The sequence below is a fragment of the Typha latifolia genome, chromosome 3 (assembly GCF_019914945.1).
Source record: "Typha latifolia isolate L0001 chromosome 3, TyphaL0001v2, whole genome shotgun sequence".
Taxonomy (NCBI): Eukaryota; Viridiplantae; Streptophyta; class Magnoliopsida; order Poales; family Typhaceae; genus Typha; species Typha latifolia.
Genome location: NC_133088.1, coordinates 3,716,851 through 3,733,011, shown reverse-complemented (window position 1 = coordinate 3,733,011; position 16,161 = coordinate 3,716,851). Strand labels below are relative to the sequence as shown.

The following is a 16,161-nucleotide window of genomic DNA, read 5'->3' as shown; positions in this document are numbered from 1 at the left end:
CTCCTTTTTATCTTTAAACTTGTGAGCTTGAAGGGTAAAAGTAGGTTAACTCTCTCCAACGTATATAGTTCGATAGTTAAGCCTAACCTAAGACTCGGTAGCGAGACCTAAAAGAGAGTAATTGTCACTATAAAACAGAAACTATGGATAATTATTAATAAAATAAGAAGAAACAAATTTTCTTATCTCTATCATCCCACTTTGCAAACAATTGTACTCTCTTTTTTTAAAATAAATTATAAGGTGAAATGTTAATTATAGATTAGACAAATAGATCTGACTCAATCTTTATGCTAATAATAGACTAGACATATAGATAGAAATGAGCCAGTCTTTCTAAGAAATATGGCCTTCTCGTTAATAGTTAGGCCTTAAAAAAAGATAATTTTTGCTATAAAATAAAAAATATAGATAATTATTTAGATTTTAAGACACAATCGTACCATTAAGTTAAATCATTAAATTACCATATAATTTTGTTTATAATAATTATTTAAATTAGAGTTAATAAAATTAACTTCTTTTGTCATAGATTGAAGAATGCTATCAACTCTCTATCCTCCCACTTTGCACACGATTGTACTCTCTTTTTTCTTTTATTATTAATGAAATGCAAACAATTGTACTTGGAAAGGGTGTTTCCCTTGCAAGAGCCATCAACGTCACGTGGACTTTCTCGGGCACACACTACTACTACTACTACTACTACTACTACTACTACTACTACTATTATCCCCCACCCTCCTTCCCGACTGCTGCTCTACAATTGCCATTAACCCCCCCTTTCTGGAAAAGTTTTCAAAGTTTCTGAGAGAGAGAGAGATTAATCGTAAATATATTTGTTTGCAAAAGAGAATGGAAGTGATGACTTTCTGGTTGTTGTCGGACTCCTGTTGAATGGAGGGGGATTTGACATATCTGCCACGAGTCACATCCATCATCGAGTTGGGGGCCGGAAGTGGGAAAGATAATTACACTTACTTAGGCCCGTGGATTCGGGTGACGTTGCCCAGATCTGCCTTCCTCTAGATTTTGCCTCTCTCTCTCTCTCTCTCTCATTGTGTTGTGTTGTGTTGTGTTGTGTTGTGTTGGTTGTCCTCTGAGCAACTGTGTCAAGGAGAGCATCTCTCCTTTACTTTGTGCGTAGCTTTGGGTTCCAGTGGTCCAGATTTCGACACGCGATCCGCATCTCCCTGCCTGCCCCGTTGTTGCTATTAATTCGCCCCTCGCTCTTCCGATCCCCTCTCTGGGATCTCCTTGGACAGTTGCTTCTAATGGCCACAGCCCACAAAGTATCAGTTCCAATTAAAGGTAGGAATGTGGATCATAAGGATCATTGTGCCTTTGACTGCTGCATTCCCGTGGAAGGGAAGGGAGGCGAGGGCCCTACCAAGGAGTGACCATTGTACTCTATATTTATCTACTTATTTATTTATTTTTTCGTGATTTGAGAATCTCAGAATGTTGAAAGGCTAATAAATAAAAATATATAAAAAAAATTGCTTTCTATCCTATATATATTAAAAGTTATGTCTATATATATATATATATATATATATATATATATATATTGTTAATTATGGTTCTATTAGATGTCAGCACGTTAATAAAAGTTAAAACCATATTACTTGTATTTATACCCGCACTACACCTTAATCTAATGCATGAGGGTTAGAACTTTAATTATTCTTCTGCCACTAGGGTAGGGGTTGGTTTACTCTATTGGGATACTTATCCGTGAAATGAAAACGGACAATATTATTATAGATTATAAAATAATAAAATTCAGAACGCTTCTCTCTTCCAAATTCAAAGCAACATATATAAAAGAACACAAGTAAATCTTGTCCCCAAGTTTCTACAAACATTCTGGAAATGGTATAGACGTGGCATCATCCTATATATGGAACCTTGTTGTCTTCCACTTTGGGTATTGCCATGCTTATCCTTGAATTGGAAAACGACAATACTGTTATAGATTAGAAAAATAATAAACTCTAGAACTCGAAAATCGAAGCCAACATAAATAAAACAGGGAAATCTTGTCACCTGTTACCAAGTTTCTATAAACATTTCTATAAATGGTATAGACATGCATGCATGGCATCATCCTATCAACATTTTTATAAAACTAGCCTTAATTTTTTTTTATTATCAACGCTTTTTCTAGACTTTTTTGAAATAATACCCGAATAGATTCAATTATGTCTTGACACATATAAAATACTAATCAGATAAATGTCTTATATGAAGAAGACGCTGAACATATTAGCGTTGTGTTTTACTGACAGCTACAGTGAAATAGGCTCTCTTTTTTTTATCGACATAAAAAAAAAAAAAAAATATATATATATATATATATATCTGAGAGTGAGCAGATTTGGTTAAAAAAATAAAAAAAATAATAAGAAGAACCTCGGATCCAATGAGAGAGTTGTGAGCTTAAAAGGTTCCTACTCCTCTTTAGTGGTAGTTATAATCTCTGTGGCCTAGACGTAGGACTTATCTCAATCCATGATCCATCCTTAGACCCAATTGCCTTACCTAAAAGAGGCATCAAAGATACGATAAAAGGAATAGCTCTCCTGTTTGGGCTTTTTGTGGAATCATCATGGCTGCAGCCTTTTTTTTCTAGCTAAAAATTGGCATCGAAATCTTTACCTCCTCTAAATAATTGTCCTCCGAGCGAACATCGTGCGGCCATTTTGATGCTCCTCCGTTTGGCCTTTACTTCCCACCTTTCTTTTCTTTTCTTTGTCGCCATGATCTACCCTTCTTTTGTCCAAAGATCCAGTCACAATAGTATATTTGCCCTAAAAACACACTGTTTTTAGTTGCGACTTGTCCAATATTTTATAGTATCTTTTCTTTTTCTCTCGCTCGCTCTCTTTTTAATATTATCTACTGTTCATCCAACTTACAACTATTTCGACCGCACTCGATGTCACGAGCCACAGAGAGGACCCACATATCAATGTCGTGGGTCAGATCTTGGACAGGATCCCAACTATTTATTGAAGCTTACAAACATATGTAAATAACTAAAATACTCTCTCTCTCTCTCTCTCTCTCTCTCTCTCTCTCTCTCTCTCTCTCTCTCTCTGTTTTGTTTTTCAAAGTTTTAGAATGTGAAATGTTTAGGTTTAGTTACACTTTACTTTTTTGAACTTTGACTCAATTCTGATATCATTTTATCTTCCTTAATTATGAAAGCGTATAAATTATTTCTTATGGTATCTAAAGTGTAACTTCAAACGTACTCTTATAAGGGTTGATATTATAATATTTAAATAAAAAATTTGTACGTTTTTATAACTTTAGAGAGCAAAATAATACTGAGTCAAAGTTTAGGTAAGCAAACTGCAGTTTGTGCTAAATATATATCAACGATTTGTGTCTCAGATAAAAAGAATGGACTTTTTATTGTATTATAACATTAGGTAAATTTTGGACAATTTGTAAATTATTTCAAAAAATGTATGTAATGGCAAATCTTTTTTTTAAATAAATAAATCTAAGTTCACTTTTAATCATGATTAGTTAGATTCAACTAGCAGAACAATATTTTGATAGAGCACAGTGATTCAGTGATAATTATAATATTTTAAAGATAGCGTAGTCACAATAATAATATTTTGAAAGATTTCAGGGGCAATTATTTAAAAATCTCATTTAATTTTTACATCTAGGTCCTTGGGTCCAATACTGCAATATTATATGCAGGCCCGGCCCAATTTCATAAATGGGCTGACAAAGTTAGTGTTCCTCAGCCCAAGACCATAAGTCTGAGACTAAACGTATACTTTTATTCCAACGATTTTTATTATTTTTAATTTTTCTTAGGGTATGCACACAAAAAAAAAAGGGTTAAATTATGGTTCTAGCCAGAGCCGGCCTATGGCTTATTTTTGTGGCTTCTCCATCCAAACTAATCTTAGCCAACTCCTCCATGTTGGAAACAAAATACATGACATAATTCAGACACTAATAATTTGGATCCCATCTTCATCGAGACACGGACATAAACACATTACTCGTTTATTAAATGGATCAGAATTTATAAATACGAATATAACTTATTTATTAAATAGATTATTGAATAATATAAATTATAAATAGGTTGAATTGGACTATAAACTAATTTAATAATTTTGTGTACATTATAAATGTTTTTTTGTTTGTATTATAGTTTTGTTATTCGGTCAAAACTAGGTTATCGTGCTATAAATGAATTGATAAGTCAGTCCATAAATATGTTAAACAAGCTGAAGTAATAAATTAAAGCATAACCGGTTCAATGATAAAGTTAGCAGGATTGATCTATTTACGATACAAATCTGATTAGATTAAATTTAAATATATTTAAAATTAAATTATTGTATTGAACTATCGGATCGGGTCTAACATTTGCTACTCCTAAAATAAGATAGTTGTTCTCATCAAAGTAAGAGTTAGATTATGTATATATACATATTAGTATTACCATCCAATTTGAAAGCTAATTCCCTAATAATCTCAACTAGAGAGCTAGAAGGTTGGAATCTCCCAAAAAGAGTTTATCACTTTTCCAGTAGTGTTTGAAATTGAGGATAACTATGAAAAAATCATGCAGCTCTTTGAATAGTATTTATTAGGTTCTCTCTCAAAATGAATAGGATTTATTAGGTTCTGTCTCCCAAAATGAATAGTATCTATTAGGTACTGGGATATAACTTTATTCCACCAACCCATCAACCATTCAACCCAATCATCCGCCAAACTACCGTGCAAAAAAAGAGATCCTCTACAAGCCGAGTTTCATGAATTCCGTACCAACCATTGGTATACTAGTTGGTTGGTGGGACGCTAGTCTATGAACAAGTCATGGGTTCAATATATGGTTTATATATATATATATATATATATATATATATATATATACCTACGCTTCCTAAATTCTACTAATTTTTTTTTATTTACAATATCTTCCCTAAATTTTGGCTTTAAGTAAAACAACAAACGACAATAATAGAATACACCTAATGACTATTATACCCCTTTCTCCTCCATCTTTCTTAGCAGCATTTCTTCCTCTAGTCTTTTCTAACCTCAAGCTCCTTGCGACCACCACATCCTTCATTGACAGTCGGGGAGCTCCGCTGCGAAGGAAGAATCGAAGGCCGAGGAGAAAAAGAAAGTAAAGTGGAATAGAGAATGAAGAAATAGAATTTAGCGTGATCAACAGTACGATGAGATATCTGAGGAGAAGAGGGAAAGGGTGGAGATCAAGGGTAAATGGAGACGAGGTGGAAGAAGAGGAGGTCTCCGGGCAAGATCGAGCGCAAACGCTTTTTCTCCAACAAGCTCATCAGACGGAGGGACTGTATTGTTGTTGTCTCCAGTGTGGGGCACTGAAGCGATAGATCATTGCTTTCACCCTCAAGGAGAATGGTTGAGGGCACGACAGGAAGGCATATCCAGCGAGAAAGCTGAGGAAACTTGCAAGCGAATGGTAGGAACGACATTCGGCGAGACCTAGGTGAGAGATATGGTAGGAGGTTGGTGTCGTCGGCGTCAAAACTAGTGGTCAATGCGGTAAGGAGGCGGTGTAGGAGCATAGTGCCGGCAAAGACAAGCAATCAAACATTCCCATACGGAATTCCGGCAAACAGTGCTAGCAGCACCTGTGGTGACAAGGGTCCCGACGGTGAATCTATGGAGGGGGGAGGGGAGTAGTAGCTTGAGAATCTGTTGGTATTATTTTGGCCTCTCTATGACTACACTATGCTTAGAGCATTTCGGTCATTTTATTTATCTGACATAAATGCCACATATGATAAGTCTATCAATAAGTCAGAGAGTAGACTAACGAAAACGTAGGATTGAAGTAAATTCGAAGTTTTTCACGGGTATTGTAACGGAAAAAAATTCTGAGGCGACCATGAAGACCGGATATAGCTGGGGTTGTAGATTGTAATAATTAACAAAAGAAAAAACTAGTCAACTGCAAAATTTGCAACACGAGAAAAACAGCAAACAGTAAAGAGAGGGCCCACTGGAACTTGTTCCTGGTCGCTGTAGTAGGTAGCTTCCTTGTCCCTCTCTCTCCCCCTCTCTCCTGTTACTTTCCTCTTCTGCTGCTCTTCTTCCAGTAATAGCTGCTAAATCAAATCCCATGCGAAGCTTCTTTGACATTCTCGAACCACCCAAAGCTTGTAAGGTTCTTGACTTCTAATCTTTAGTTCCTTTGCTGGCTTTGAGTTTGGAAAAGTTGTACAAGGTTTCGGTCTGTTTAAAGTCATCTGAGATTGCTTTCTGATAAAGGTTCTATATTTGTTTCATGTTGGATGTTAAATAGTCTATGTCTTCATTCTTGCATGTGGTCTCATAATCATCAGCAGAATAATTGTTGGGTTTTTGGGTTCTTGCTCTAGAGAAATGGGTAGAGAAGAACTGAGGTTTTGAGGAATAGGGCTCAAGATATTGAGATTAGCGCAAAATTTAGAACCCCAGAGGGTAGATGGTGTAGAAGGGGGAGAATTCCTTGGCTTTGATTGTTCTGAGTAGTCGATTGTTCAAGTCGTCCTTTTGGGCCCTCTATTCTGTTCTGGATTGAAGAAAATATGCGACGAGTTCGAGTCTCCTCTCACCAATCTCCAGTGCACAAGCTTGGTGATTCCCAAATGAAACTAACCCCCAAATTCAGATTTGCCATGACCCCTTCATCTCCACCATCTTTGTTGTCATCCGAGTCGGAACCAATAGTAGGGTTATGCCCTCTTATCCCCGGCCTTCCTGATGATGTCGCCCTGAATTGCCTCCTCCGGCTGCCTGTCGAGACCCACGTGACCTGCCGACTTGTCTGCCGGCGGTGGCATCACCTGTTGGCCAACAAAGAGTGCTTTTTCATGCAAAGGAGGGCTTTGGGCTTCCGCGACCCATGGCTCTTCACTTTAGCCTTCCATAGATGCACTGGGAAGATCCAATGGCAAGTCCTGGACCTCACTCATTTCTCTTGGCATACTATTCCAGCGATGCCCTGCAGGGATCGGGCATGCCCTCGTGGGTTCGGTTGCATTGCAATCCCCCCTGATGGCACCCTCCTTGTTTGCGGAGGGTTGGTCTCGGACATGGATTGTCCTCTCCACTTGGTATTGAAGTATGAAATTTATAAGAACCGGTGGACTGTCATGAGTAGGATGCTCACCGCCAGGTCATTCTTTGCCAGTGGGGTAATTAATGGCTCCGTTTATGTTGCTGGTGGGTACAGCACCAACCAATATGAGCTCGACTCCGCAGAGGTTCTTGATCCCATTAAGGGTAATTGGCAGCCTATCGCGAGCATGGGCATGAACATGGTCTGCTCTGATTCAGCAGTCCTCAAGGAAAGGCTCTATGTGACTGAAGGCTGCGTTTGGCCATTCTTGTCTTCACCAAGAGGACAGGTGTATGATCCCAAAACCGATCGTTGGGAGACCATGGCTCTTGGGATGCGAGAAGGATGGACTGGTTCGAGTGTGGTCATCTATGATCACTTGTTTGTGATCTCCGAATACAACAGGATGAAGGTGAAGGTCTATGATATGGAATGCGATTCATGGGACACTGTTGAGGGCTCCCCTTTGCCTGAGAGGATCCGCAAGCCTTTCTCTGTGAGTTGTATTAGTAATAGAATCTTTGTTGTCGGCCGAGGCCTCCATGCTGCTGTTGGGCATGTTGCGAGGATGGCTTGTAGCTCTTCTGACAGGGAAACAAGGAAACAGATCTTTTCTGTTCGATGGCAAGAGATTAATGTGCCCAGAGAGTTTGCTGACTTGACACCTTCCAGTTCTCAGGTTCTGTATGCTTAAACTAAGTTATATTTACCAGCCTATCAATACTTGCATTGTATCGAAAGACAAAGAAAGTGTTAGAAGATGTTTCAGTAATCTGTATGCTTGATCATCTGTTCATCTACCATCATATAGCTGCAGCTAGCATTATAATCTTTATCCTGAATGATCTGTCGTCCTTAACAGCCTAGTGCTGGCCATGTTGTATTAAGAGAGGAAAGACTAGACTGATGGCACTGTATAGTTTTGAGTTTTGACTAATGAACATGCTAAATGACTTGCAAATTGCTCGCTGGTTTTTATTTTATTTTTTCAGTCCTTAGAATTCTTCCAAGGTGGAATTCGGATCAAATTTTATGTAGCACAAGCATTGATTCATACAACCTAAATCGTGGACTTGAGACTTCATTTCCTGGAGTGGTTTTGTATATCAGCAACATGGTTTCCTTATCATTTACCTATCAGGTATTTCTCCATGTTTTCCTAGCAGCACCTGTGAAGTCAAAAGGACCTCCGTTGATTTAACAATTGTAGTAAAATGTCCAGAAAAGAGCTGATCCTTATTGTATTTGTAGACAGATAAACTCTATCAAACGATACAATATGTCATGTTCATTATTGAAGATTTACAACATCATGTTCATCATTGAAGACTTCCATGCTTTTAACTTATCCTATCTTCTTCTCAACCGTTTCTTCCCAACCGTTGCGATTTCAAGTAAAATTCCTGAAAATTATAAAAAAAAAACCAAAATCATCCAACTTGTGCACGAATTAATGAGTAAACATTTATTAAATTATTTAAAACCAATAATTTCTAATCTAACATATTTATAGTAATTCTTCATGCTACATTCACTATAATTCAATGACATTCTCTAATTCAGCATAAATATTCTGCTGAAAATAACCCAGAGTGAACAACAAGCACCAAATAAGAAAACCTAGTAGAAGTTACAACATCTCCATCTAGTTATACCAGACAAATGTCATATATTCTCAGCCATCAAAGTTCAAAACTATTCAAGGTACTAAAAATTGCACTGATCATTCGAACTCTCAAAATACTGTAACTCTGACTTTTTATTTGCCATAATAAAGTAAATGGATTGCTAGAAGACAACAGACACTATATCCTATAAGAAAAGAACAGATAATATAATGAGAATAATGGATACAACATTTTGTGTGATATCTTCCTACACAACAGCAATTTTAAGAGGAAATAAGGCTTCGCATTTGATGCCACGAGAGGAAAAGAAAGCGCAAAATATATATTCTATTTGCAGAGTTGCTCAACTGCAACCACAATCAATGCTAGCTGCACCACAGTCCACTCCTCCAGACAGAGTACCTTCATGCGGCGTCATCACATCTGTGATGACAAACACATGATCGGAGCATCCAAGTAGTCCCAGAAATTGTCGATAATAGCTGCCCTCAGGCTGGCACCAATACCACCTGCCCGCATACACTCCTCCACTATCAGTACTCAGTGCGTCTTCTTGATTGATTTTCTTATCGTGTGGAGATCAAATGGCTTCAGCGACATTATATCGATTACCTCAGGATCATAACCTTCGTTCATCAATGTCTCCGCAGCCTGCATTACATGGTTCTCATACGCGAGTATGTGAGGATGGTTACATGCTCCCCAGGTCGAACCATCTCTGCTTCCTCCAGACATAGTACATATTCCTTATCAGGAATCTCCCCTTCAGATTGTACAAGAGAACATGCACCATAGGTTCTCACTCCTTATGGCAGCTTTCATCAGTCCTTTGACATTACCAGGGGTTGAGCAGCCAACCATTTGCAGACCTGGGATCGATTGGAAATATGATTTCTAGAAGTTGCGAGTGCTCTGCCCCCAGCTGCTGACCTACTCCTCCAAGCCCTCGAATCTTTATGGTAGTGAAGCATGCCACAGTTGTTTGATATCTGATTGAAGGCCAACAAGAGGAAACCCATGTTCATAAACCTTAGCCAACTGGCCTTAATCCCATCATTGCAGCTCCAATTCCCATACCAGTGAAGGAGTTCTCAGCAATGGCAGTATCAAGAACCCTCGGATCTCCATATTTGTGGCCAAAACCTTTGTCACTTTGTAGGAGCCACCAGTGACCAACATCTTCACCCATGACACACCCGAGGATCTTGGTCCACCTCTTCTTCTAGGCCCTCAAGTAGATCCTCAAACAATAAGAATTCGTGACTGAATATTACAAGATGAGCTTGGAATTAAGAAGGGAAAAAAATAGCAGTGTAATGGACGAGCTTGAATAATTAAACAACATAATAACCAAGATGTCCACCATTAGAGTAGCATTATGCAATAGAATTTCAAGAAAGTTTGACTACAACCACGGGCAAGAGAGAGATTACAAGTTGGCAAGCATAAATATTGGGGAACTTAAATTACTATTAGAATTACATCTACTGATATTTTGGGTCACAAACAGGTAAAAAGAGGGGGGAAAGGATCCACTGGTAAATACTCTAACAGAATGTGAACAACTAATTTAACTTGTCACGAAAATGCACAGCAAGCAAGGCAACTTCCTTTTTGCATAACTAACAAATCTTCATTCAATCTGTTTCCGTATCTTAATGCTTCTCTTATATCAAAGAAAAACTTCAATCGGTATTTGATAACTAAGCAGGAGGCTTCAATAGATTCAAGTTCAATATACACGCAATGGACAGTGCAACAAATTAACGTCACGAATCACTATGTTTCACGTTGACAACAAATAGGAGGAATCAGGCTATGATCATATACACGTAAATAGGACAACATCGTACCAGGATCCTTAGTCTTGGGCATTTTAGTTACTTCTATTCTTTAAATGCCACAAATAATACGGTGGCTCTCATAGTTAACCAAGCATCAGGAGGACATTTTTAAAGACCCTGACAATCGCATTATCCAACAATTGAAGAGAAAGAATTCATGCCCGTCACAAAGAAAAGCAAATGTTACAACAAAATAGACAAAAGAAGAGCCAATCCACAAGCATGAAACAATTGCAACAAAGCTTACCCAGGTTTTGAGGTTGTGGAACTTAGAGAAGCATCAACCTTTTCCTACACAAATATATATATCGATCAAAGTAATTCCAGCCTAGTATCAGCAAACAAACTGGTCGAAGTGAATTCAACTCCAATACTTACTGCGACCGTCTTTGTAATCAAGCTTCTACCAATAAATCTCGCGGAAAAACCATTAGAGCTCATTCCATCGGATTCGACAACCAAAATATTTCCTTTTCTTCCTGAGACTAAATAAAGAAGAAGAAGAAGAAAGAAACTCAACACCAGCTAAATTGCATTCGAAGCATTTGTAAGAATGGCCAATCCAAAAGGGGATATAGATTGTACTCGAAAGATAATAATTGGGGAAAAAAGAGAGAAAATCTGATGGAGATCGCAGCAGAGATCCGCCTCGATTCTTGTCGGGATTGAGGGGATTCGAGGGAGATGCAATAAGCGCCGCCATTTGCAGAGAGGAGGAGAGGAGAGGGATCGGATGATGCGAATCATTCGGGAGAATAGTTGAGTTTGGGCGGAGAGAAGGAATCGAATAATATGAGCGGGAGTCTCGAGCGGCTTAAAGATTGAGACGATCGTCTCATACGGAAGCCCCACCCTCCGGTAATTATTCCTTACTCATCTCTCTCTCTCTCTCAAGGTAGTTGCCTCGACTCTTCTTCTCGACTGTATGAAATTCTATTGCTAATATGACCCTAGACCTAGAGTAAGACTTATATTTGAAAAGCGGTAGTTGGTGCACTTCCAGTCAAAACTATGTTGAATTAGCTATAGCGTATCCACTCGACCGATCCCATTTGCTCCCCTCTGTCTAAGCGAACCTGACACTGTTGATCGTCTCCTTCTCAGTTGCTCTTTGGCAAAAGCAACTTGGTTCCACTATAAAGCTCGGGTTGAGGACTAATCCCCTTCTACTACCCTGCAACCGGAGCAATTCACCTACATTTTGGAAGGTTAGAAATGACTTCATTTTTAGAGGGTGCAAGGCTTTGCCGTCCCCACTCTCCTTCGTCACTGCCTCCTCTCCCCGCTTTATCCTCACCTTGGAGATCCTATGGGTTGGAGAGGACGGGCATAGTGGAGGAGCATCCATTGTTATTGGGACTCTTGCACCAGCGCCTTTCCTCCACGAGCTTACCGCTCTTTGGTTAGGCCTCGAAACCATCGGTTTCTGGGAGGCAAACCACCTGCATTTGCTCCAGATGCTCTTAATAGCATTCTGTATAGGAATACTTTGGACGTCTACTCTCTAAAGCTTTTCTCGCCAAAAAAACAAAGAAGAAGAAATTATTCAGGAAGATAGAAAAATCATACGGCCAATAAATGAAACTAGGTTCGTTTTTGTTCAAAATAAATGGTAGAAAATCGAAATTGGCAGATGTTGTTATAATAGATATGGGATGACTGTTTGGAATTTTCGACCTTCTTTTTTGTACTCAAAGGTGTGCTGACAGCTGGCATGACGTGGAATCGACGGACCTATGCGCGGGAACTCTCGAGTCATAGCCACCGACCGTCTTTCTTCTAGGTCACAAGTTTCCACGTACTTCCTCCACGAGGTAAAATGTATCTAGAAGATAATTGGATAACGTTCACGACAAGGATAATTTCTACCGCCACCAGTCAATAATTTTATTTCTCTTAAAAAATTATAATTTTTTTTTTCTTTTAAACACATTACATTAACCACTCTGCCTTTGAGAATTTATAACTCTTAACTCCTCTCTTTTTTTTCCCTATAGTTTTTGTATAAATTAACTTCTAACCACTTTCAAATAAAGGGGTATCAATACATAAATACTATGTTAGAAGACTTGGATGAATTTTTTTTTTTTAATTTGGTGAGAAAAACTAAAGTGGGATATGGCTTAAAAATTGTTTGATTAGCGTGGGTCAGAATTATAAACTTTTTATGTATATTTTAGTAATTCAATTAGTAGAGTTATTATAAACTATAGACAAGGGTTAATAGTGGTTAGTCAAAGTAACACTATAGTGCTATATAAAATTTTGTATAAAAAGGAAGAAGGATCTGATTATAAAATTTCCAAAAAGATGAGATGTTAATAACAAATATATAATTTAAAATTTTATCTAGAAAAATAATAATAATTCGAGTATGGGAATGCATAAATGTTTACGATTCTAGTTCGTACTAAAAAAACAATTTATGGGGATTATAAAATTTAAACAATATATACAAACATGTATAGGAGTTAGATAAGTAGATGGGCAGAAAGAACACGCGATTTTGAAGTTCTAAAGCTACGCGTTTTAAGAAATCAAAGAGAGAAAAGTAGTACGTCCTTTTTGGAACCGTAACTTTGACGACACACCTCCCAGATTTGCAGTGATTTCTACATTTAAATCCTCCTAATTACTCAAATCTGTAAACTAATTAGTTAATTAATCTGAAGGTGGTGCTAATGAGCTGTGGATTTTGGAGGCTGCGATTACAACTTCGACGAAAAGTTTATCTTTTTTTTTTTTCTTGGCGTGATTAAGAGAGAATTATTCAACTTAGGCATTATTACATAGCATATATGATCATGGTGGACTGGATTAAGAATATGTTTATTGGTTTTAGGGACTTTTTAATATTTTGATATTCTTTGGCCAGATTTTCCACCAAAAAAATATAATTAGCTGATAAATTCAGCTGATTTATAATAAAATAAAAAAGGTAAGAAAATCCATGCAAGTTTTGATCTAGTGGTTATGGAAAAAAGGACTTGTATACTCTTATTAAACTTCCATGCTGCTTCCTAAAATTGTCACACATGATTCTTTCTTAGAAGATGGAAGAGATGTCACAAAATTATTTCTTTTATAAAAAGAAAACAAAAGGAAAACCCCAACAAACTTAAGGGCCACGCAGTCACAAAATTTAGTGCTTGGCTTACACGTTACAAGTATCATAATAGCATAAATTTTGCACATGATATATAAATACGAATCCTTTGTCTATGATTCATCGCAATCAATCAACTAAGAAAAAGAATACGGCCAAGGAAATAAATTAATTAATTAAGGTTAAAGGCATCAAAAGGAGGAAGAAGAGATCAAAGAAACGTGTCTCACCGCCACCCCCCACGAGGAGCACACGCTGCACGTGCTTATCCCCCCACCACCACTTTCCAACTATCCAAGAAATAGACCTAACGAGCTCGTCGACATAGATGAGTATATATACCAACCCAAAACTGTTCCTCTCTCTCTCTCTCTCGCTATCTATCTATCTATCTATCTATCTATCTCTCATCTCCACCATTACTAAAGTTTCAAGATCTCGTGATCGAGTTGGTTGTTTGCTTAGAAATGGATTGCGATCCGGAGCTAAGTCTTCGACTTGGGCGAGCCCAAGATACCCCTCCGACCAACACCAACGCCGGCTCCGGCAAAGCTGAGCAGCAGAAGCAAACGATCACCATCTTCTACAACGGCCAGATCTGCGTGTGTGACGTTACAGAGTTGCAGGTTTGTCATCTCATTCTATCTTCTTCAGTTTGCCATATACCAAGTTCTCTACTTCTCTTTTTCTAGGTCCAATATTGCCTTTTGTGAAAGATATAAAGGTGTAGAGACGCCTTAGGATTAAAAAGCTTTAGCTTTTAGAGAAAGATTGATGATGGTATGTGAGATCTAGATTGAGGTTTAAGAGAAAAATAACAAAGCGCGCATAAGCTCCTGTTAAGAAAGAACTAGGTTGATATATGGATGCGCTATAACAACGCATCAATTCTACTCTTCCAATAACTCTAATGCATGTAATAAAAGTTAGTATAATTATTAATTGGTTATTTAGAAAGAAAAAAAAATTATATTATTTGCCTAAAAATAGTGTAATATCCTGTTACAGAAAATGAGAACAACAGTCAACAATGGGATGTAAAAAATAATAATTAAACACAAACACAAATGAAAGGGCGTAATAATTAGATATAATTTTTATACTTATTTATAACTTTGAATCTTGTCCTTGATCTTGCCGACAGGATGGCAGGTCAAAGAACAAGCAACATCCGGGAAATGAATCAAATTCAAGTAGGTGGGAAGGATTGGTGGACAACTTAATTCAGACGCGTCCACGTTCCTTATGACAACTAGTCTTTCTTTTTTTTTTTAAACGGATAAATTAACTTCTCACCAACTCACCCACTTCCCAGTAGCTTTATAAAACTCTACTATTTGAGTGGAAAGTGAGAGTATGCAATTCCGAGTTTTTTTTTTTTTAATTTTTATATACTGCATGTTATCATTAACTATTACAACTATTCACTCTTGTCGCTTATATATGTAATTGCCACAGGCTAGAGCCATCATCACCACGGCAAAGCGAGCAATGGAAGATAGAGATGCTAAGAAGAATGATACTATCGATCACCAACTCAGAGGACGTCAATATAAGCAACGAGTCGTGTCACAGGCTTTGCCTTCGTCTCCTCAGCTACTCAACTCGGGCCTCTCGATGAAGCGATCACTGCAGCGATTCCTTCAGAAGAGGAAAACGAGAATAACCACTTCTATACACCCTTATGAGAATAGACGCCAGATGTTATCCTCATCCACATCGTTTAGATGACTTGTAATTTGTATTATTTAGTATTTTTTTTACAGCCTCTTTCTTTATATCCTTTGTTTTTTTTTTTTCCTCTCTCTCTCTTTCTTGCTGCTTGGAGTAGCAAATAATTAATTATTATCGAACGGCATATAGATAAATGTATGAATTAATAATATCAAAGCCTTGGAAAATATCTCTATTTCTTAAGTTGAAATGCTTTACATCTTCTAAAATGCAATGTTACCTAGCTAACATAACATAAAGAAAAGGTTAAAAAAAAAAGACGCATTGTCAGCATGAATTTGAAGGCTTAAATGAGTCTAGATTTAATCCGTTCAAGTTAAACGGGTCTGTGTTGTCGGATTTGGGTTAGCCTATTTAATCATGTAACCCTAATAACTCGTTTAATATTCACCAATTTAACCCGCATCACTCATTTAACCTATTTAATTTTAACTCATTTAACTCACTAAACATTAATCGCTTAACACGATCTATTTGTTATACATGCATGCTATATGGGTAACTTCGTTTAGCTCGTTTAATAAAAGGTTGGTGTACAAACTACCTACATCGATGTTCTATTTATATCTTCTTCTTTCTTTAAATGTTCTATTTATATCTGCCTGAGAGTAACCTTATACAAAGATTGGCCACTTGATTAGTACGAGTACGACCCTTGCCATTCAGGTGAATTAGTTATTTTTTTCTATTTCTTTTTGATATTTTTATACACTA

General features: G+C 37.5%; 1 protein-coding gene, 1 long non-coding RNA gene and 1 pseudogene across 2 annotated transcripts; 2 read left to right on the top strand and 1 right to left on the bottom strand.

Moving 5' to 3' along the window:
* The first annotated feature begins 5,089 nt into the window (after nt 1–5,089).
* On the top strand, nt 5,090–8,096 carry LOC140785161 (F-box/kelch-repeat protein At1g30090). The gene has a single exon (XM_073132922.1). It carries the CDS (start codon nt 6,603–6,605, stop codon nt 7,827–7,829), a length of 1,227 nt encoding a protein of 408 aa, XP_072989023.1. The 5' UTR covers nt 5,090–6,602; the 3' UTR covers nt 7,830–8,096.
* Nucleotides 8,097–8,879: 783 nt separating this feature from the next.
* LOC140783206 (pyruvate dehydrogenase E1 component subunit beta-like) lies at nt 8,880–12,177 on the bottom strand (annotated as a pseudogene).
* Nucleotides 12,178–14,047: 1,870 nt separating this feature from the next.
* LOC140783446 (uncharacterized) lies at nt 14,048–15,616 on the top strand. The gene is made up of 2 exons (XR_012108146.1): nt 14,048–14,339; nt 15,172–15,616. It is a non-coding gene; the product is annotated as an uncharacterized lncRNA (long non-coding RNA).
* The last annotated feature ends 545 nt before the right edge of the window (nt 15,617–16,161 follow it).

Coding starts and splice junctions, on each gene's coding strand:
- LOC140785161 (XM_073132922.1), top strand. CDS start 6,603: ATGCGACGAGTTCGAGTCTCCTCTCACCAATCTCCAGTGCACAAGCTT.